The 24125-nt window shown below is 37.6% G+C and overlaps 1 protein-coding gene and 1 long non-coding RNA gene across 4 annotated transcripts in view; one reads left to right on the top strand and one right to left on the bottom strand.

Moving 5' to 3' along the window:
- Window positions 1-14951: 14951 nt before the first annotated feature.
- Window positions 14952-24125, bottom strand: part of LOC114665275 (nuclear GTPase SLIP-GC-like) — a 170475-nt gene continuing 161301 nt past the window's right edge. Inside the window, exons 17-19 of one of the 3 annotated variants that reach the window (XM_051918742.1) lie at window positions 17766-17899; window positions 16165-16252; window positions 14952-15764 (exon numbers count right to left, since the gene is read on the bottom strand). In XM_051918742.1, coding sequence (XP_051774702.1) covers window positions 15676-15764; window positions 16165-16252; window positions 17766-17899 — 311 coding nt within the window. In that variant the 3' untranslated portion in view covers window positions 14952-15675. The remainder of the gene's footprint in view (window positions 15765-16164; window positions 16253-17765; window positions 17900-24125) is intronic. The other 2 variants (XM_051918740.1, XM_051918743.1) reach the window with 2 other exon arrangements.
- LOC127525850 (uncharacterized) overlaps window positions 15275-24125 on the top strand; it is a 121993-nt gene continuing 113142 nt past the window's right edge. Inside the window, exon 1 of the long non-coding RNA XR_007933424.1 lies at window positions 15275-15400. This is a non-coding gene — a long non-coding RNA (uncharacterized LOC127525850). The remainder of the gene's footprint in view (window positions 15401-24125) is intronic.

Here is a 24125-nt window from a genome sequence, read left to right on the forward strand (position 1 = left end):
CTCTGTGTCTGGTCACTATTCAAGGAGTGGATGTAGAGGTGATCAGTTCCTATAAGTACTTGGGGGTCCACATTAATGATAGGTTGGACTAGTCTCGGAACACAGAGGAATAAGAAAGGGCAGTGCAGGCTCTTTTTCCTAAAAGATCGTGTTCCTTTAATATGGGAAGTGACGTCCTTCACATCTTCTATAACTCTGTGATGGTCAGTGCAATTTTAAATTCTGAGGTGTGCTAGGTTTGTAACCTTACTTTAAGAGAGGCCCACCAAATCAACAAGCTAATTAAATGGGCAAACTCAGTTATAGGACCTACTCTGAGCCCCTGGAGGTTGGAGCAAAGGAGAAAAATAAAACTGAGTGTCATTATGAACAATGCTACACATCCTCTCTCTGGCACGCTAACACTGAGGATTTTCAGCCAAGGAATTACAGTGATCCCCTGCCTATCGCAGAAGATACGTTCCAGACCCATCCCAATAGGTGAAAATACGTGATATAGAAAGACCATATAAATAAACATTTTTTTATAGTTTAAGCCTTAAAATACCCCTCCCACACGCTTTAAACACATGTAAACTTATTAAAACAAACTTTGTAAACACATATGATATGTGGATGTTGGGCTAAGGATATGAGTAACATCTCTCTATTATAAAAAAAAATCTTGGCAGGGAGACCAGGGAGACGAGGCTTGATCTTCTCAGAAGACAACTGACATCCCGTGAGAGACATTTTAACATCACGCAAGACAAGGCAGTGAGACAGAAGGACAGCTGCTGTACAGGCTTTTAAATGATTGATGCTCACAGCGACAAGCAGAACAGGCATCTTGGCAGAAGCAGCACAAAGCCAGTAGATGATCCATCCACTTCTGCTTAGCGTGCGTTCAGGGTTGAGCGAAGTGATCAAGACCAGATCCTCTCGAAGAGACACTTTGAAGACACACAACACTAGACATTACAAGCTTAGGAAGCAAAACCCATGAGACGGTGACTTTTGCATGTCACACCCTACTTACAAACAATTTAAAACAAGTTCACTGACATCTAATCTAGCAGTTGTTGGAATGCTTTTGGCAGACAAACTTCAGGTGCTCCCAGCTCTTAAAACAACGACAAGCAGAACATGCAGCTAGCCAGCAGAAGCTGCAGCAAGCCAGCATATGATCCGAGCACTTCTCCTTACCGTGCGTTCAGCCCTCACACCCCCTCCACGTCCTCCTCCTTCAGAATGCTAGCGGCAGAGACGTGAAGTGGCAAAAGGACAGCTGCTGTAAAGGCTTTTAAGTGATTGACACAAAGCGCAACAAGCACAACACACAGCTGGCCAGCAGCAGCAGCAAGACAGCAGCTGAACCGATCGCATCTCTTTAGCGTGCGTTCAGAACCCCCCTTCACAACATGAGCAGTGTTATAAGTCCCGTGAGAAAGAGATTTAACCACACCCAGGGCAGGAAATAAAGGACAAATATTGTTTGTACAAAAGTTTTGAAGTAAAAATGAAAATAATGCATATGTAACAATTACCATGAAAATAACAATCTCTTTAAATTGTTTATCCGGTAAACCAAACCCGGGGGTGGGCGAGCGAAGTGAGCAGGGGGCAAAGCCCCCTAGTAATAATAATAATAATAATAATAATAATAATAAATCTGCGATGTAGCAGGGGCGCGATAACTGAACCTCAATATAGCGGGGGATCACTGTATTCAGCAGAAGTGTGTCAAGAAACGTTAATGAAGCTTCTTTATATATCACAATTTTCCTTTCTTTTTAATTTCTTGCTTTATAGTCATTCTGGTGTATGTTCAGGCCAAAGTGTGTGCAAATATTTATTTATTTACCAATTTATTATTTATTTATTTAAAGAGCTTCAGTAAAAAGTCAACAATAAAATAGTGTGCTTTTCCTTGAAGACCATGTTTTGCATTTAGTGATATAAATGAGCAATCATATTAGAACATTGAATAAAGATAACAGATTGATTGACTACATGCACAGTAAGTTAAGGTTTGGAGCATACAGTGATGAACAAGTGATTTAGGGCAGCCTTTGATTACCAAAAACAACTAGGCTCAAATTGTGAAAATATTTTTTTTTTCAAAATCAAATTTAGTTATAAAAAGGGAAAGCATACAGTATGCATTTGAGACAATATTTGGACAGATGTATATTTGACAGGTAGTGTCCTGTCCATTTTACTTTGAAAATTGTCTCACATTTGGGCTGACGTTTGCTGCATTCCATTTACCTTAGAACTGAGGGGTTGGAGCTAGTTAATGACATCACGTTCCAGTAAAACATTTGGAAAACCAATATGGATGCCTCCAGGAAAACCTTTGCTGTGATTGCTGTTTCAGAATACAGACTACTGAAAGATGCATTAAGTGGTATTTTGCACATCCAAACATTGTAGCAACATGTCCACTGATAGAAGTTGGGCAGTACTGTATGCATTACTGATATAATGAGACACAATTGGACAGAAGTGCCAATAAACAGTGTAATACTACAGCTTTCACTTATTGTTACAGCCATCTTTGACTTTGAGGTCGGGTTTGGTGAAGCTCTGTCAACTTTCCTAGTAGGAAATCTGACTTGTGGGAATGTTCCATATGAAACTTCCTACTGGGAACTCAGAAATTCCTTCTTCCCAGTTCAAATGGAACACAGCTTGTATCTTGACAGGGTTTTTTTTTATTTAAGCAACTCCAGTCTTTGACTACATGATGTGTGCCATTGTCCTGCTAAGAGGACAATCTTTTCTTAAGTTCCAGATCTCCTCAACTTCAGTGTCCTTTCCCAATTTTTCTTCCTATCATACCTTCATAAGTGTTCCGGACTCAAAAGCAGAGACATTATTTAGTATTATAATAATATGACGAATAGGATTTACAGTATATGTTAGTGTTAGATTTGCAATAAATGTAGCATTTAACATAACAGCAAAAATTCGAACTTTCATCCTTCAGAGCATATCATTTTTTTGTCTGAATCTTCTAAGTGTAGGTAAGGACCAATGTAAGCCTTTTTAGGTGCATTCATATATAATGCGCGAAGCACCTGTTGTGAAAGGGCATGTCTGTCTGTGTGTCCGCTTGAAATAGCTAGACCCCAGTGGACCAATTTTCTTCAAATGTGACAATTTGTAAAGAAAGATCAATTTTACTTCATATATCTCGAACAGCTCACACTGTATAAAGTTTTAAACTTTCAAAATTTACGATTGAAAAGAAAACAAAGAAACGTTCTGTGTGACTTCAATGACAAATTAGTTTACTGTTTCAATATTATCTTGAGAATGGTTTCCTGAACTTATATATTTTGCACATTTTCTTCTTTTACTTGTTTGAGAGGCCCAATACAAGTGAGTCAGACACCGTGTAGAGCGCGTGCGTAAATAGCTCACAATCACACAGAAGTAGCCTTCTCTGGCTACTTTAAGAAAGTTAATTAACAGAGTACAAAAACATCACTTTTCTGGAAATAAATGGAAGGGAAAAGCAATTATGTAAGTACATATAAGACTCAAATAATTATTAAATAATATTATCTGTAAATGGTTAGTGTAAAGAACTGACGTTAACCTGCAGCTAAATTGTGTTTGAGGTAATTATTTTTAATTATTAATTTCCCATTGGGATTAATAAAGTATCTATCTATCTATCTATCTATCTATCTATCTATCTATCTATCTATCTATCTATCTATCTATCTATCTATCTATCTATCTATCTATCTATCTATCTATCTATCTATTAATAACACGGGAAAGGTGCAGCTGGCCTAACTGATTTAAACATAGGATGGGTTTAAAAATGGACAGTGGCACCAGGAAGTGGGAGGTTTCAGTGACTTTAAGACCCTGATCTATCGCGTCCAGCCCTTTATCTTTCAGTCCCAGAGATACACAAACAATCGGGGCAACCCTGATTTTCTTGCTTATCGTATACCATTTGTGTTCTTATTTTACAGTAAATCAGTTCCTTTCCAAGGTCTTACTTATTGATGTAATTTTAATGAATTACTGTTTAACTAATATGAATAGCTGGATGGGGAACTTACTTCAATTCCTTGTCTTCTTTCAAAGGATAATACTGATACTGACTTTATGCTAATATTGGTCATTTTACATTAATAGATATTTTCCAATTGGTAATTTTTGGATACTACTTACTCTATGGGTATACATTGTGACAGGCGGCCGGATCCCATGCCCGGCTGGGACGGGCCTTCTGTATATGTTCCACGGGAGCAGCTATGGACATCTCACTACCTCCCCCGGGACGCTTGGTGGCAGCCTCCCTGGTTGATGATGGTGCCTCAATTTCCCGCAGGGTTTCCTGGGAGATGGAGTTCTCCACAACCCTGTGGGGAGCTGGGGTGGCCGCCAGGGGGTGCTGAATGGAGCCAGGAACCCACCTGGACATCTCTGCAGCCCCACCCGGAAGTGCAATTAGCCACAGGCGATCAAGCACCTGGAGCACTTCCGGGTGGGCTATAAAAAGGGCCAGCATCCATCACTCATGAGCCAGAATCGGGAGGAAGAGGACGAGGTTGCCCTTGAGGAGTGGTGGTGCCAAGGTGGGAGAAGAGAAAGGATTGTTGTTGTGTGGAAAGAGTGCTTTTGGGACTGTGTTTTGCCTGTGGGTCACAAGGAAGATGTGCGCCCATGGGTGAAGAAAAAAATAAAAAGTCCTTGTTTTATACGTGCTTCTGTGTCCTTCTGTGCCGGGTTGGGCGCTTGTATAGCGCCTTTTCTACAATATTCATAAATGTTATGTTTAAGAAAACTGAACAACAGTCAGAGACACTCCACCATTGACACACATCAATCAATGCCATCATTTGAATTTTAAATCTGCTGTGTATGAAACCTATTGAGCCCTCACAGACTCTTGGATGAATTAAATAAAACATGGGAAATACTTCAACTTTCATATCACTTAACTTAGTTGCCGAATGTACCTGAATTTTACGCCATGTGTACATTTTCTAACTTGTTACTCATGGCTTTAGTTTTGTTATTTTTTGAAGAGGCTGAGATTTATTACACTCCTGAACAAATTTAGTATGTACTGTAATTCCTATAGTGTTGTTATGGGCATCTTGGTGGCTTCATGGACTGGTTAAGAACAGAATAATTTAAAGCCTGAAATACATGTTCGAATGTCAGAATTTACAGTACCTGGATGTGCAAACACAGATACCTGATTGTGGTGTGGATTGTATAGATGTGAAAATGAGCAGAACTGAATGTAGAGTCAGAGCTCAAACAAATAAATTGGCTGTGAAATCATTGGTGAGGAACACAGAAAACTAAGAAGTAAGACAGCTGCAAGTGCAAAAGGACATAATGGCGTAGGTAGAATGAGCAAAAGATAAGCAGAAATACCAATCCAGCTATCTATCCATAAGTGAACTCGTTTTCAGTTATATTTCATATAAATTCAGTTATAAAGGGACTGACACCCTTCCAGCAGTGTAGGATGCAAACTAGCAGTCGACCACAGAGTGTCAAATAAGCCCACTTTCACAATAGTCTTATTTCAAGGAAGAGTTTCTGATATAAGCAGTAAAAGATGCTTTTTTCTGAAACAAAAGATGCATCACAGCTTAAAACACAGCTTTGTATCACAATTTTTTATTAGGCACAGCTGATCAAAATGGTCTTTTTATACCCAGAGAAAAATATGTGGATGACTTCATGATACAATGTCTTTGTAAAGATCACGACAAGCAAGGAAAACAAAAAACTGTACAGTATAGTATCTGGCCATCAGGAACAGTCGAAAGCTAAGAGGAAAACTCAGCATTCAACTAAGTCACAGAGAGTGCACGACTGTATGATCGCTGGCTGCATGAGTGAGTCCCAGCTGCAGCCGTCAGAATGGGGTGTGACAAAACTTGAGTGGAGTCAGACTTTTAACTGCAGTCAGAAACAACACTTGTTAGCTCCACCGTAGTTTAGGTAGCTCTATTAAGACTGCTGATGCGCGGGGACTACTTGGGCTGTACAGCAAAGATGTGCTGTAAAATAAAAAGGAATCTCAGCTTTGTATACACCAACAGCAATCTTAAAAATGCAGCATGAAAACTTTTTGAGTATCTATAAATGAGAGGGTTAGTAAAGGTATCCAATTTAGAAAAAGTTTGAAAATTATGTGACCTTAATAGGTCTAATTCTGCATGATCATCATCCAGCTCTCTGTGTACCAGTCAAGGTATATATAATGGATGAAACTTTAGTTACTTTAAAACAGAGTTCACCCTGGCTGTAACCCCTTCTGTGCACTTTTAACCTTACTTATACTTTCATTATATGTGATTTCTTTCTGGAAAGCCACTATCACTTTAAAGTTTAGATAAAGAGACAAATGTATTTCATACAGAGTTGGAAACCTTATAGATTTCCAAATAAAAATATGCTACCAGTTCATCCACTTGCCCTTACAATGAAATCCACTTTTAGGTGTTACTTGTCCTCAACCTTGGTATTGAACAGGACTCTTCTCCTTGTGAAGCAACATACACCTCTGGGAAGTTCATTAGTCTAAACTCTTCACTGTTAGATTGATTGAGAGAGCCACTAATGTGTTAGGATTTCTTATGAAGCATGTTATTTTAAACTTTTCTTGGTGTTAGGGGTTTATCCATCCATTATCCAACCCCTTTATAGCCTAACTACAGGGTCATGGGGGTCTGCTGGAGCCAATCCCAGCCAACACAGGGCGCAAGGCAGGAAACAAACCCCAGGCAGGGCACCAGCCCACTGCAGGGCACACACACACACCCGCACACCAAGCACACATTAGGGACAATTTAGAATCTCCAATGCATCTAACCTGCATGTATTTGGACTGTGGGAGGAAACTGGAGTACCCGGAGGAAACCCACACAGACATGGGGAGAACATTCAAACTCCACACAGGGAGGATCTGGGAAGTGAACCTGGGTCTTCTAACTGCGAGGCAGTAGCACTACCCACTGCGCCACCATGCCGCCCCACACAGAGTCCCAGGATCAAATACAGGTGATGTTTATTACACCGCAATACTCAAATGTCACACAAAGCATAGATTTCTCTCTCTTTCTCACAATATTCTCTCTCACCACCGCACTGCCCTCCTCCAGTGGAGTGTTGCCTCTCTTCTTCCCAGCTCTGACTCTGGGGAGTGCGGTTGCTTTTATTAGGGTCCCAGGAGTACTTCTGGTGCCAGGGCAAATGCCTGATGGGAATACTTCCAGATCACATGGAAGCCTATTATAACGGGAAGCTTGTCTCCCTGCAGTGCCACCTTGCGGCACCCAGTGACCCCAGCAGGGCTGCTCTGCCGGAGTACATCTCCCACTGGGGACCGATATCCGGGGCTGCTTCCATCTAGTGTGCTGCAAGAGGAAAAGACATCCAGCAATATCTTCATTCCTTCTATGGGGTTTCTTTAATAACATTGATACTCACGTTTACATATTTTTATCTCTTTTGTCTGTTTTTCTTGTCTGTTTATAGGTTTCTCCCTCTTTATTGTCAGGCTAATGTGTCATTATAAAGAGTGATTTTGAAGCATCCAGGCAATCAGAACTCCTGCAAACAATGCAAACTACAACATTGTCATTTTGGGTGTGGTCATCACTTGAATTTTGTTTGTCCTGATTGCCCTGGTACTACAAAAAATACATTTGTCTAGGACTCATGCCAATATTGGAAAGCAATCTGGCATATTTAATTTTCCTGTCAATTGTGTGCTTTCAGTGAACTTGGAACAGAACATTTTGTGCTTATAGGTAATCACCTAAAAACGACGAGACTGTGACCTTTATGTTCAAAGGCTGTGAATACAAATCAAACAGATATACTTCTTTTAGGTCTCATAAAATTCTCAAACACAGCCCACATTCTTTGGTGGATTTTAAATATGGTGTAGTTCATGGTAATGGTACAGCTGAATCTGTTGAACCTTGCTGTTCAGAAAACAAAGAAGAATACTGCTGGATTTTTACTATGAAACTGATGTAGATTTAGGCAGTCCAGATGATCTTTCAAATAGAATAAAAAAATTGCTGCAATTCTATTAAAGCTGGAAAATATTTTTCATGTGCCAAGTACTACAGTTGATGAATTGCTTCAAGATCTTCAGTACTGGTTGAGCACTGCATCTTTTTGTAGTACAAGATGCATAACAGATGCCATACTCAATAGACAGCTTACTAACCGACGAGCCAATCACAGAAGAACCTTCACCTGCTCTGTGTAGTTCTAATTTAGTTTATAAAGGGTTATCCTCTAGCAACATCACTTAACCACAAAAATACTATAAAGAGAATTTCAAAGTTGTGGATCCAGTAGAATATATCTAAGATGTCAAGGAGAAGAGAACACTGCAATATGTTCCCCTCTTAAGGTTTTTACAGCAGCCCTTAAGTATTAATCACATTCCTGAGAAGGCTTTAAACACACATCTGATTTCAGACATTGGAGAACACAATCTAGTATAGAAGTCTTTTCATGATGGTTTGTATTTCAAGGGCAACAGGTTTGTGGCAGGTGGAGACCTGCAAGTTTTGCTAAATTTGTATATGAATGATTTTGAGATTTGTAACCCACTAAGGACATGCCGAAAAAAGCACATAATTTGTTCTATTTATTGGAGTCTTGGCAATTTACTGCCGGGTTCTCATTCCTAATTATCTTCCATGTATTTGGCTCTATTGTGCAGAGGTGAAGATGTCAGGTCATATGTATATGAGAAAGTTTTGGAACCTTTATGGCATAGTCTTGCCACTTAGAGGTTTTGTTAAGGGTACAGTGCAGAATGTCACAGCATACAATTTGGGAGGACATGGAATTGTTGGATTTGTTGAGAATTATACAGGTGAACACATATCTGTATGGTAAAAACAAAGTGTGAAATCCAGGAAAAGGAACTGAGTTCTGGTGTATTTACTATCCGAAGTAAGGAGATGCATGAAATGCATGTCAGGTTAGCTAAAGACACTGCACAGCATTGTTCTGGTGTAAAAAGACAGTGTGTGCTGTCTGCATGTCTTTCTCATTTCCATGTCAGTACTGGCTACACTCCTGACATTGCACATGACATATTTGAAGGCTTATTACCATTTGAATTGGCTTATTGATTCATTTTATTGATCTCAAAGAAATATTTCATCCTGAGCATTCTCAATGACTCCATCCATCCTGTTTTTCAAACAGCTCGGTCATGCATAAACCCAGCAGGCCATTTATGGAAAGGAAACCGGAAAACCCAGGGAGAACATGCAAACACCATGCATAGAGCTCCCAGGACATGAACATTCTCTCTGTATTATGAGGCGGCAGCACTACTTCTGTGCTGTTCTATTAGTGTCTGTGTTTTTTTCTCATATTAATCTAGGCTTGTTTCTCACCTTCAGTCCAGTCCTTTCCTTCAATATAGGCTCCCGCTCCCAGCAACCCTTTGCACGATAAACTGGTTAAGTAAGTATTTGCAGTGTATACTAATAAAAGTTTCAGAGACATTATTTAATATCTAGATCAGAGGGTCTCATCCTTATTTTTTGGCCTATCACCCCAGGAATTAAAATTTTACAAAGTGTCATCATTTTAAAACTTAAATCGTTAAGTACTGAATTCTTATTAGGTAAAAATAAAGGTTATTTTTCTTTATTTGCATACCAACAAAATATCACAGACAGTTTTTTTGGATGCTTGTGCATTATTTAGTTTTTCCTTTGTAATGATTTCATTTTCCAAATATTTCTCTCCTGTTTTATATTTGTCACACTTTTTTTTTTCTTGGACAAGATGCCATCTGTGGTTGGCTTACCATCTGCCTCTCCCAGCTCTAATTGCGTTTGTTTTTCTTTTTGTTGCTCATCCAGTTCTTTGCTTTGTTGCGATCACTGACCACTCTTTGACATTTGACTTCCTGCCGTAAAGCTGATGGGGTATGACCTGGGTGAACAGAAAGTGTCCGTCCCATCACTTCTATTGGAATTACCTGCTCATCTCTGAGGTGCTCCGGTTTGTGCACTTTGGAGGGAACAGAGAGGACACTGGACTGGACTGGAAAGTGCAGTGGTTTTGTTGGTGAGAATTGGATTTCATTTGGCTTTGTTTTCTGGGATGGATCCGCTTTTGGCAGAGTGCGGATTGGATTGTCGCCATGTTATGGAACAGTCTTCCCCTGACTTTGAGATTCAGCAGAATCTGTTGAACTGTTAGGGTGTCAACATGGGATGCATTTGCTCAGACTGGCATTTGGGTAGCGCTATCATCTGTGGGTGTTTTTTGTATTGTCATTGCTATGTATTTTGTTTTAATACTAGGGGGCTCTGCCCCATGCTGACTTTGCTCGCCAACCCCTGTGCAGGCACTATGCGCTAGCCACTTTGCTGCTCTGCCACTCACATATGGGGAAGTGGATGTACAGTTTAAACAGATTGTTATTTTCATGAGAATTGATATGTATAATAGACCTAACTATTTCACATTACAGTGAGAAATTAACCATAGTAAAAAGTAAAATGTAATAAATTGAAAGAAAATTATGTTTCATGTTGCGTTAGAGGTATTCATTGTGTTATACATTTTCGTTCTGTTTGGCTTTGAAATTAACACACAAATACTTTGTAAACTTACATTTTTACTGTAAAACTTCAGAAAAAGTAATATTTGGAATTAAATTTTTGTCAGTATATCTATGAATTTTGATTCCATGTTTGGAGTTACATTGTGACAACACAATGTATAACTGCCCGTGAGTGAATATCATTTCTTTCTCTCTAATAAATAAACCAACTTTTTTGAATGTTTGCCCCTGTGATTTATTAATTGTCATAGCAAAAGCTGATCAAATGGGAAACTGTAAATGTTTTAATACAAATGGCATATGAAGATCTACTTTGATGTCTAATGTTTTCCGTGGAAGATGTACAACATTACATTTCTTGTCGCCTTTTAAAATTTTACATGTGTTGCTTTCATCTTCTGCACAATCACCAACTGTTTCAGCATAGTCCATTGATACGCATTTAACCAATTTGCCATGTAACCGATCAACAATTTTCACGTAAATTTGTTTGACTTCATTGTTTCTCGGTGCTAGTGTGATGGATGGCCGGCAAACTATTCCGGCCCTCACCCCCAGGCCACCAGGTGGAGCTCTCCCGACAGCATGGAGGTTCCCCAAATTCCAGCAGGACCTCATGGACCTTGTAGTTTGTATGCACAGCCCTGCTGGATACCATGGGGGCCACCGGGAGTCGCTGTAGGGAGGCTGACAAACTGTTATGTGCCCTATAACCTGGAAGTAGGTCCTGGTCACATGAACAGGAGAAATGACGTACTTCCAGGTTGAAGAAAAGGATTTTTACCCTGACCCGGAAGTAATAAGGACTTGTGGACTGTTGGGCAGGAACACCTCCGGGTCAGGGGGCATAAAAGGACTCTGGGAAAGCCCAGACATTGAGCTGAGCTGGGTGGAAGGGTGGCAAAGTGTCTGGGAGAGGAGGATTGGTATTTGTGCTTGATTTTTGAATTATTGTATGTGTAGTGCGGAGTGGAGGGTGCTTTGTGCACAGTATTATTATAAAATAAAGAAGTCTTGGACTTTTACCTGGTGTTTGGCGTGGTACGTGAGGGTTCAAGAGGTCGATAAAGGCCTCTACTGCTACACTAGGATTACCCATGTACTCATTTCTTCTGTTGATAACCCTTCAGGACAAAATTTCTTCATTAAGATGTGGACATAATAAGTTTTCTTTAATTGGGAAATTAAAGTGAGGAAAATGTAAAAATTTATAAGAGCTGAGAGCGCAGGAACTGTGTCTGACAAAAGCATTCACATGAATGAGAGGTGAGAGGACCATAGGCTGTTAACCTGAAATGGTTGAGAGGAGGGCAGGACTTGATAAAATCTCTTGGCAATAGTCTTGTCTCGCGGGACTTGAAAAAATCTCTTGGAAATAGTCTCATCTTGTCTCAAGATTTTTTTTATAATATAGAGATTTCATTTTTTTATGTTTTATTGTTCAGCGCTTTATGACTTTTGTCTGTTATAGGCATTTTATAAATAAATTTTTACTTCACTTACTCTACTTTAAGCCTGCCTCCGTGGAAATAAATAATAATAATAATAATAAATTTAAGCTGTCAGTTTAAGATTACTATTGAGAATTCATGTTCTAATGATTTGCCAGCTGCTTCACATAAGTAATCGTACTTTGTTATTGCTTCTTCCTGGGTACTACCTGGAATTTGTCACTGAATTTGTCAGTAATAATTACTCATGACTGGAGGTTGTATCCCAATCCTTTCCATATCATTATGAAATGTAACGTTTGGCACATTTTAGTTGTTATAATAATGAACATTGGATTGATATAAAAAAAATGCATCGAATGGCACAAATGTTGCAATTATGTGTTCTGTTTCAGGAGTTCCTCCAAATGTGTCTCTCTGTGATTATGCTCTTCCATTAATGGATTACATGCCTCATGCAAATGATAAATGGAAACAAATGTTTGGACAATGTGGTTGTTTTGAAACACTATCCATATACATTTTCTTTTTGACTGAATATCATGTGCATGGGTGGTGCCCTCTCTGACAGTGCCTGACTTGCCCCTAATGCCACCTGGATAGGCCTGTGTTCCCAATAGTCCTGAACTGGATAATGTGGTTACAAAATGAATGAGTGGTTGGATGCATAACTGTATTCATGTTCATTACAATCAGAGAATAAACAAATTCATTGTTCAAGTTTATAAAGTATATGGTAATGTAGAAAATTACATTATGTCTGTCATTTCAATTACCACTTTTAAATGTACAAAACTACATTTATTGGATTTTGGAAACCTAAGGACTCAGTTTAAGTGAAAACCTTGACAGCTTTTATAATGTATCCGGATGTGGTATTGGGACAACTTAGCTATTAGATAAACAAACAAGCTGGATGGACTGGATGGTATCTTTTCTCTTTGTAAGTCTTTCTAAGGTGCTACAGATGTTATTTTCTCCATGCATTCTGTTGACTGGAGTCTTTGTTTTCTTCTCCTCTGTTACCATTTACAAACCTGCCTGTACCTCAGTTATAATGTTAGTAGATTTTACATTATCATGATTTTCTTATCCTAATCTTTGATAACCTTTTGTTTACTCTTGTATTCTGTTTAAACCAGTTTTTGTGTTTATGTATGTAATATTGTGTGCTTTATCAAATTACTCTTAATGCATATACTGTACTTGTAAATAGGTGTAAGGACTCTGAGCCTGTACTCAATGAAGAGTTCTATACAATATTGCATTGCATTGAATTAAACCCTCCACTGAGCCACATTTGGAGCAGCAGGTGTCCAAGACTATGTTAGATATCCCATAGGTCACCATTTGGTGGATCCGGTGTTTTTCAACAAGATCTGACCCCGTGTTACACATTGGAACAAGTGAAGAAAGTTTTCAATGAGAATCAGATGAATATACTGGAGTGGCCTGGAAACTCTCCTGATCTGAATCCAACTGAAACTTTGTGGTCTGTTTGTAAGCAATAACTTCTTGGAATGGACTGCACAACTATGGAGAAGATGATTTAGACTCTAATACAAGTTTGGTACAAAGATCCCAAAATCCTCTAAAACTGTTAAAAATGGTGGATTCCAGGCCAAATTGCATCCAGATACTTTCAAGAGTCAAGGAGATCATATCATGTACTAATGTGAGTATATTAATATTATTCATAATAAAAAATTGAGCAAAACTGATTTTTGTTGTTTTCAGAGTTTGTTTCAATTAATTTTCACAAGGGTGTATCTCTGTAGATCTATGTACTGTCCCTTGCTCCCATAACTTTAAACTCTCATGCAAACTTGCCTCTGTTTATCCTTTAGTTATGTTTGTTTGTATGTGACTGGGATATTACTAATTAGGAACACACAGTACTCAGAAGATAGGCTGGTTATGTAAAACAATGCGAGCGAAGATCTCTCACAAATACTACAGCAGCCCAAGATGCAATATGTGTACATTAGCATAATAAAGCAGCACTTGATTCCTTCCAGCTATGAAGTTTTACTGATAATTTTAGTTTTAAAATATTTGAGCTTTACTGAAGACTTGAATTCTCATCAAAATATTTGCGATTCCATGGATTTTTAACTGAGTTTTAACTTAAGCTAGTCATGGGAGGAATTTTGGATTATTCTGGAATTTATTAAATAAACAGCAATGATTTCCAGTTATTGTTATGAAGTTCCCCATTTTCTGAACCCACCTTTTTATGTGGTGCAGGGAGCTGAGTTCTCAAGGCATTGGATGGACATTACAGGAACCTAATTTAATGGAAAAGCCAGTCTATGACTGGCACACGTATGTACACATTCATTGTAACTAACAAAAAGCCAATATTTAGAGTTGGCATTTAGCACCCACTGCGGTGGGTTGGCACCCTGCCCAGGATTGGTTCCTGCCTTGTGCCCTGTGTTGGCTGGGATTGGCTCCAGCAGACCCCCGTGACCCTGTAGTTAGGAATATAGCGGGTTGGAAAATGGATGGATGGATTTAGCACCCATGTGCTAAAAAGTGATGTGGAAGGAAACTCACAAGGACAGAGAGACTACTTTGAAAATCAAACCCTGGAGCTGTGAGATAGCAAAGGAAATTGCTGTGCTTCTGCTGTCCAACATGACCCTACATTCATTACTCATCTTGTTTAAATCACAGCACAATTTTTAACATAAGAATATACCAAGCCTTAATGTGTTTTCATTTGAAACACCCTTGGTGTATCACATAACATGGATAAAGTGTAGCAATTTTAGTTAATGTACCATACATATTTTTGGCTAATTGAGAAAATCAAATCAAAATAAATGGTGTCTCTTCACTCGGGCATAAGGGGCAAGAGACCATGTGGTTCCCTTCATTTTTATGAGTTACATTAGACAATGCAGAAATTAGTTGGTAAATAAAATATTGTTCATTTTAATAATTCTAGAAAATCAACCCAATTATTTGGTTTAATAATTCTGATTGTTTACAGGTTATCAGACATAGCTGTCTAAGTTAACCAAAAGTCAAGATGCTGTAACATGGTCTATTTTCTATCATAATGTCATCTGTTAACTCTATTTTTTCTCTTTATAACAAAATGATCTAGTATAATAAGAAAAACAAACTTCTGTGTAAAATGAATATCTAAGTAAAAATAAACAGTAGCTTTTCCATCAATTAATATCACATTTAATTGTTTTTCAAGATATTAATTTATCCATATGGGATTATAGGAATATGTTAAAACCTAAACCCCTGAATGTGATTCTTTTTAAGATGAACCAAAAACAATTCCTGTCATACACTAAAGTTAATTTTATGTTATTACTGAGTTGTTTATTAATTATTCTAAGTAAACTTTGTATGATTAATTTTACAGTACATCACTGAGTAGCTTTTTTCCAGTGATGGTGTACCTAGTTTAAATATCAAAGGAAAAACCTTAGTGAGCAAGTTTCAAGAAACAGAAAAGAGATATATTTGTATACAATTTTTCAATAAAACAATTGATTTGAGTACATAAATGGACAGTTGCCAACATACAATGCATAATAAAAATCTAAAAAGTAAGCACAGCAACTTATTTTTAATGGCTATTATAAAATAATTCAGAGTATTTTAGGAGTTTTATATACGAGGCATAGATCGTTGGGTAAAGATCGTGAGCTCCAAATCATTGCAGATGATTTTCATCTTCTTCAATTCTTCCTGGAAATCTAAACCTAGGATATAAAGTTAATATGTAAATTATAAAAAAATCAATGACGCATTAGTATGTTCTGTACATTAATTTTCAACATGTTATCGTACTTTGAATTCAAGTAGTTGTTTAAGTACTACACCTGTTAAGTAAGGTAAACATTAATTTATCTTGCAAATCTTATTCTAATTGAGAGAACTGAAATGAATATAACTATGAAAAAGATTAATTTAAGCCATCCAATACATCATATTTCATTAACATTTCTTTCTTTTAAATATCTTTACTAAAACATCTAGTATTTATTTAAAGAGCTTCTGTATCTATCTATCTATCTATCTATCTATCTATCTATCTATCTATCTATCTATCTATCTATCTATCTATAAAAGAATCATTCATTATCTTTACTTTACCTGGTAAATCAAGACTTTCTGGAAACTGAGAGAGTGCCAACTTTAAATATTGTTCCATTTCAGATTTAAGTTTGCTTATGACATAGTCCTAAAATAAAGGTGTTCGTTACACAAAAAAAGAAAAAAAACATATTAATTAAAAAAAATTAGGCTTAATTTTGCTAAATTAATTCAAACTTTTAATATAAAATGTCTAATAAATTAATTTCAAACATTAAAGAGGCTACCGACACCTTCAATGAGTCTTACAAATCTATAATTTTCATTTTTCACTTCAAAAAATTAATGAGTAAGTCTAATAACTGCAACACAGTTTTAACTGAATTAAATACTTTTACTTTGAATTTTTCAGAAAATGATTAGAACTGATTACAGAATTATTCATCCCTATACTGTATATTCAAATCAGCTTAATAAAGGACAGGATTTTCAAGGTTGTAGGGTTTGGGGTCCAGTCCAACAAATTTCCACAAAATGATTTTATTATTTTGATGTATTTATACCCACATTTTTGGTCAATTTTGGGCCTAGGATTATATTAATATTTGTTATTTTTTATTATAAACTCAAAATATATTTTACAGAAAACTACACAATACATATAAAAGTAAAATAATAAAATAAATAATAAGGAGGAGAACAGTAAAGGTTAAGCTTTAAATAAAATATGTTATACATAACTAAAAATCTCAAAGTAGTCATTCTGGTATTTTACAAAGTGCCAACCCTGAATGAGGAAAAGCTTGGTTTTAGGGCCATTGAGTAGTTAATACTAGAAAAGTAGTAAAACATTTCAACTGCATAGATGATCAGGGCCGATGAGAGGCCTGCGGTGGTGCTGTAGAATTGAACAGTATTGTGCTACTTGAATTGGTCAAGGCAATATTCTGGTTTCTATCAATGAATGAACATACTTGCAGCTTTCCATACTAAAAAGTTGTACAAGTTTTAAAACAGAATGTATTGTAGTTGCCGGGTTGGGAGAAGAAAATGCCATTCTTTACATATTATCATCTTTGAAGGAATACTCAAGCTGTTCTATATTTCAGGCAGGTAAAAATTGTATTAATAAAGTATAAATAGAGAACATTCAGGGCTCTTATCAGATAAGCAATACCACTCCGAATTAAGATAAGGTTCTGTTGTTAACCCAATTTCCTTTTTTATCTGCATTACAGAGGCATGTCAGCCAGAATATGAGTGACCTGACTTCCTAGCCAGTCCAGGAAGTGCACTGTCCCTTCCAGGTGTCCCCTATAAAACCAAGACAACCAGCAGAAGTGGGCGTTCAGTTCAGATCCTTGACTGAGAGAGACAGAACTCCTACTAAGAAGCAGCACTCCAACACTGTTGATTTGCAGCACTGCTATGCCTTTTCAATAAATGAGGTTTACCTGAGCGGTACCCCAACTCTTTGTGCTTGTTACAGGGTATATATAACCCTGTTAAATATTATGCACAGAATATTCATCAGAAAACTTCAGTCTTTAGAGTACAGTATGTACAGCACTACCCTGAATATCAAGACTATAACCAAAGTGTCATCATATAATACTTTTACCAGTTTTGAGTAACAGTTATAGGACATATTTTCTACAAACCTTCAATTTTGTAAACTCATCAAGCATTTCATTCTTTGCATTTTCAAACATTAGATATTTTAATTCTTCCAGTCTTTTTGTGAACATTGTTAGCACCTTTGTCATAAACTTGGAACCTGTTATATTTCTGGCATCTAAAAATAGAATAAGATAAAATTAGAGATCTCTATTGTTACATGAATTGTGAGAGCATAGTGAAATTCTTGTGGTGATGTAAACTTAGGGTAAATAAATAAGACTACAGACGGTACATACATACATACATAAATAAGAGTTAAAAAAGTAACATACAGTACAAATACACATAAACCAGCAGGTTGGAGTTTTACTAACATTAGAAATAACATAAGAACAATCTAGACCAGAACTGGACCTTCAACTCAGCAGTGCTTATCAGTATAATCCACTTATTTTTCCAAGACCTATTGTCTGTCACTCTATCTGGCATCTTATTCCAAGAGTTTATGGTTCTCTGTGTGAGGAAAAATTTCGGTATGTTTTTAACAACTCTTAACAACTTTCCAGATGTGTCCCTGTGTTTTTGTTGAACTCATTTTAAAGTAACCATCTCAATCTGCTGTACTAATTCCCTTCATAATTTTAAATACTTCAATCATGTCTCCTCTTAATCTCCTTTTGCTTAAATTGAACAGGCTCAGCTCTTTTAATCTTTCCTCATAATTCATCCCCTGCAGTCGTGGAATCAGCCAAATTGCTAATCTATGCACTTTTTCAAGAACTTCTATGTCTTTTTTGTAGCCTGGGGACCAAAACTGCACACAGTACTCCAGATGTGGCCTCACCAGTGCATTACAATGCTTAAGCATAAACTCATTTGACTTGTACTCCACACGTCGTGCTATGTAACCTAACATTCCGACAGCCTCCTTAATGGCTTCTGAACACTATCTGGAAGTTGATAGTGGCAAATTCACTACGACTTCTAGATCCCTTTCATTTGATGCACTTTCAATTTTCAGACCTCCCATTGTGTATTCAAATTTTTATAATAATTTTTGCTTCCTGTGTGTAATACTTTACATTTACTTACATTAAATGTTATCTACCACAAAACTGACCTAGTTCTTTCAGACTCTCTGTAATGATTCAACAGATTCAGGATTATTTGCCAATCCACCTAACTTGGCATCATCTGCAAACTTAAGCAGGTTGTTGTTTATATTCCTAACTAAATCATTTATGCTTTTTATTTTCAGTTCTCTTCTTTACAGTCCTTTGCACTTCACACACTGTGCACAAATCACAACAAATATAACTCACAGTCTTTCTTTCTTTTTCTTTCTTTCTTTCTTTCTTTCTTTCTTTCTTTCTTTCTTTCTTTCTTTCTTTCTTTCTTTCTTTCTTTCTGTCTTTCTTATCCTCTGTATTGCCATTCTCTTCCACCCGACTCCAGCTTCCTGAATGGAGTGAGGCAGCCCCTTTTATATTGCAGATGAATGTGCCTCAGGTGCTCCCTGATGACCTTCCTGCAGCACTTCCTGGTGTGGCGGAAGTGCTGCATGGGAACCCGGACGCACTCTGGATGTACCTGCTTCTTGGTCTGGCAGCACTTCCTGGTGTGACGGAAGTGCTGCATACCATGGCTTCTGATCCATCCAGGTGCCCCCTAGTGGTGGCCATGGGTCCCCACAAGGTTGAGCTTCCAAGCTCTGTTCCCGTGGCCCCAACACCCACCAGGATGGCTGCCTTCTCGTGTTCCAGGGGAGGTACTGCTCCTCTCACTGTCCTTCGATCTTCCAGGCGTCCCAACTGGGCATGAGCTCCAGATGTCCACCAGAATATATATTTATTTATATATTAGGGCGCTTCGCCCCCTGCTCGCTTCGCTCGCCAACCCCCGTGTTTGGTTTTCCGGATACACACTTTTAAGATTTTTTTTTCTTTGAATTGTTGCTATTTCATTAATTTCACTTTTATTTCAGAACTTCTGTAAAAACAATATTTGTAATCTTGCGAGTCCCAATATGCTGAATCTTTTTAATGAGGTCAGGATAGGTTTCTCTGTTTGGAATTTCAGCACAGACAAGACGATCTACATCATCAGCATTTAATAATTTTTTTTTACAAAGTAAAAAAGTAACTACATGGTGGCGCAGTGGGTAGCGCTGCTGCCTTGCAGTTGGGAGACCTGGGGACCTGGGTTCGCTTCCCGGGTCCTCCCTGCGTGGAGTTTGCATGTTCTCCCCGTGTCTGCGTGGGTTTCCTCCGGGTGCTCCGGTTTCCTTCCACAGTCCAAAGACATGCTGGTTAGGTGGATTGGCGATTCTAAATTGGCCCTAGTGTGTGCTTGGTGTTTGTGTGTGTCCTGCGGTGGGTTGGCACCCTGCCCGGGATTGGTTCCTGCCTTGTGCCCTGTGTTGGCTGGGATTGGCTCCAGCAGACCCCCGTGACCCTGTGTTTGGATTCAGCGGGTTGGAAAATGGATGGATGGAAAAAAGTAACTAGAGTTCTGCATTGGACTCCTGTCTGTAAAGTCGTGCTATTTTCCTCTCACAGTTCCAAAAGTACATGGGGTTACCAAGGTGATACCCCAGCTTTTGTCTAGGTTTTTGTACAAGGGCTAGACAGAACGTTTTTGACTCCTGGGGTAAATGTAGCTTTTTAAATAAGCAGACATCCATCCAGACAGATAAATATATATATACTAAAAAAGTAACCAATAAATGCATGTGCGGTAAACTCCATTTTTGAAATTCTCAAGATTCTTTATTTGTCACATGCATAGTTATACAGGACAACACGCAGTGAAGTGCATCCTGATCCGCTTATCAAAAACTGTGCAAAGTTAGAAGAATATCAGTTAAATTAACAAAAAGCCATAGATTGAAAGATAACAGTATAGTAGAACATAATAAATAAGTACAATTATGTGAATAAAGCAGAATTAAGTGTTAAGGTGCAATAGTGTAGTAATTGTTGTGCAAAACCAAAGTTAGACTGGTGCATAGTTAAATGAGGCAGTTTGTTTGTTTACGCTACTGAGATCTTTACTTTCTTTTTTTTTATATTTTCTAATTTTCCTACTTTCATATCCTTTAACTTTTTCCACATGTGTATAGTGCCGTTTTTTTTTTTGTTTTGTTTTTTTTGAGACTTTCTAATTTCACTGGTTTCATAGTCTCTAACCTGCTCTGCATGTGTTTAGCGTCAACATTTGTAAACATCTTTATGAAGTTCTAGTTTGTCATTTTACTCATTGTCTTTTAATTCTGAGCCGTACAGTACAATACATAGAACAGAATAAATCCTCAATACAATATAAAAATAAAAATTCTAGAAGTACGGAGTAGAATTTCACATTAGATGATATCACGTAATATGATTTGGATTTGTTTTAAGTCCTGGAGACCTCATTCATCAAGCTGACTCCCCCTTTTTGCCATTCCACATCTGAAATAGCGCTAATCCGATGAAAGAACCCCTCATTCCCACGTCCCCATTCATCAGGGATGACTTTACATTAGGCAGGCAATCTACAATTTAAAGAGATTGTTATTTTCTTGTGAATTGTTACATATGCATTATTTTCACTTTTACTTTAAAACCTTTTGTAAAACCAATACTTGTTTCTTTATTTCGTGCCCAGCGCGTGTTTACATCTCTTTCTTCCCAGACGTATAATACTGCTCGTGTTGCGAAGGGTGTTCAGCTGAAGGTACGCTAAGGATATGCCTTTGTATCATTTGCTGTCTTTTTGCTGCTTGCTAGCTGCCACTTCTGCCTGTCGCATGTTGTTGTTTTAGGAGCTCAGAGCACATGATGCTTGCCTGCAAAAAGCAATCCAACAACTGCTAGCTTAGAGGTCTGTTGACTTGTTTTAAATGATGGCTCACTGCCTGGTCTCGCGTGACTTTGTAAAAGCAATACCTGTCTTTTATTTCTGGCCCCGGGCGTGTTTGAATTCTTTCTTGCAGGATGTATAACGCTGCTCGCGTTCGTTTGGGGTAGCTGCCGTCGCGCTGCCCTTCGATTTTTTTAAAGCCTGTACAGCTGCTGTCCGTTTTGCTATGGCCCTGGGACAATCTCTTGGCACCAAGTCTCATGTTTACGGTCCCCGCGAGACGCACCGTGGCAAGTCTCCTTGGTCTCGCGGGTCTTTTAAATGTCTTTTGAGATTATCACGTATCGTAGCCTTGCATTTGCTTTCCATTCCAGGATTTCCTTTTATATATAGAGATATATATATATATATATTTAAAACAGCAGCAACCCTAAGGGACACAAATTTTAACATCACCAAATTCAGATAAGATTCCTCACACCATAACCATTTCCTTCCTGTGTTTTAGATAGATAGATAGATAGATAGATAGATAGATAGATAGATAGATAGATAGATAGATAGATAGATAGATAGATAGATAGATAGATAGATAGATAGATAGATAGATAGATAGATAGATAGATAGATAGATAGATAGATAGATACTTTATTAATCCCAATGGGAAATTCACATTTAACTAATTCTGCACCCATCTACACACTACAACTTTAACTCCTACTTCTTTTAGTTTGATACCCAACCTTTCAAGTGGCACCTTATCAAATGCATTCTGAAACTCAAGACAAATAATACTGTATGCACCACTTTTGTTGCTTCTTCATAGAATTCCAACATGTTAGTAAAATATGACCACCCTCATCTGAACCCATGCTGACTGTTCAGTAAATCTCCTGTTCTTGCCATGTGTTGCTCTGTCTTTTTCTTAATAATTCCTTCCATTTATTTACCTGTGGTGCACATTAAGCTTACCGGCCTTCAGTTATTTTCATCTGCCTGATCACCCTTTTTATATAACAGGAAAATATATCCTGTTTTTTAGTCCTTCAGAATTTCCCCAGTGAGTTGCTAAAAATAATTGTCAAGGGTTTATATAATATTTCATTAACCTCCTTAAGCACTTAAGGATAAATATGATCTGTTCCCGGTGATTTCCTTGATTTTAGCCTATTTAATCTGAACAGTACTTCTCCCTTTACAATTTCCAAATCACTCAGTAACTATTTTGTAGTTATTCCTTCTTACCGAGGGAGGTTCTCCACTTCCTCACATGTGAAGACTTGAGAAAAATGCAAGTTTTGAGCATCTGCTATTTTACTGTCTGTATTTTTTTAATTCCCCTTTACTATTCCTGACATACTTCAACCCCTCCTTGACTGTTCTTTTAGCCTTAAAATATAGAAAGAATTTATTTGGGTCATCTTTCGCCTTATCTGCTATACTTCTTACTAGCAGCCTTTTAGCTTCCCTAATATCCTTCTTAATATTTGTCCTCGTGTTCTCATATGACATACAATTCACATTGGAGTTATTAGTCTTATTCAGCTGTTTTCCTTTGCAGCATTTTTTTCAACTCTTTATTAACCCACTAAAGAGTTTTCTTTTTTTAAATTTCTACTAATTCCAAATTTTTACCTGTCCTGCATTTTATATAAAATGTTTTTGAGCTTGTTCCAATGCTCCTTGATAGTCTGCACACTTAAAAGCTTATCCCATTCCATCCTCCTTAGAATTTGTCACAACTGCTCAAAATTTGCCCTACCAAAGTCAAATTTAACTGTTTTGGGTTTTGCATTTGTGCTCTTCCAAAACACTGAGAGCTGTATTATATTATGGTCACTTGACCTTAGCAGTTCACGCACCTCTAAGCCCTGAATTATTTAGTGATTATTACAAAATGCTAAATCTAGACTGTAACCCCCCACACTGGTTCTTTAACATACTGTGTTAAACAAATAGTTGCTAATTATGTCTAAAAACTCCTGCTCTCGTACTTCACTATTAACAAAGTAAGCCCAAGTAACACTCAAATAGCTAAAGTCCCCTATGATTATAACATCCCCCTACAAACTCCTTTTAATATTATTAAAAAGATGCTCATTGAAAATACTTCTCATCGAAATGTCTGCATTTGGTGGTCTGTAACACACTCTTAAAATAAGACCTCTTTCCCAAATGCTTTTCAAATCAATCCAGATGTCCTCAGTAAGATGGGGCTCATCATCAAACTCAAGAAACATTTAAATTGCATTTTACATAAACAGCAACCCCTCCTTTTGTTTTGTCTATCCTTCCTAAAAAAATGTGTACCCATGTATCTTTTGTTATTTAGCCAGATTTCTATTATTGCCACAATATCATAATTATGTTTATAATTATTATTATGTAATTATATAATAACTAGCCAACCCGTTACGCCGCATAATTATGTATTGATGGGTGAACACTTGCTGAACGACACAGTTGTCCAAATGGGGTGGGTTTGTGGATACCACTGTGAGCGAATGAAAAGATGGACCTCTGGAGAGAGCAACATACAATTGTCCGTGACTGAAAG

Source organism: Erpetoichthys calabaricus, chromosome 14 (genome assembly GCF_900747795.2).
Source record: "Erpetoichthys calabaricus chromosome 14, fErpCal1.3, whole genome shotgun sequence".
NCBI classification, from domain to species: domain Eukaryota; kingdom Metazoa; phylum Chordata; class Cladistia; order Polypteriformes; family Polypteridae; genus Erpetoichthys; species Erpetoichthys calabaricus.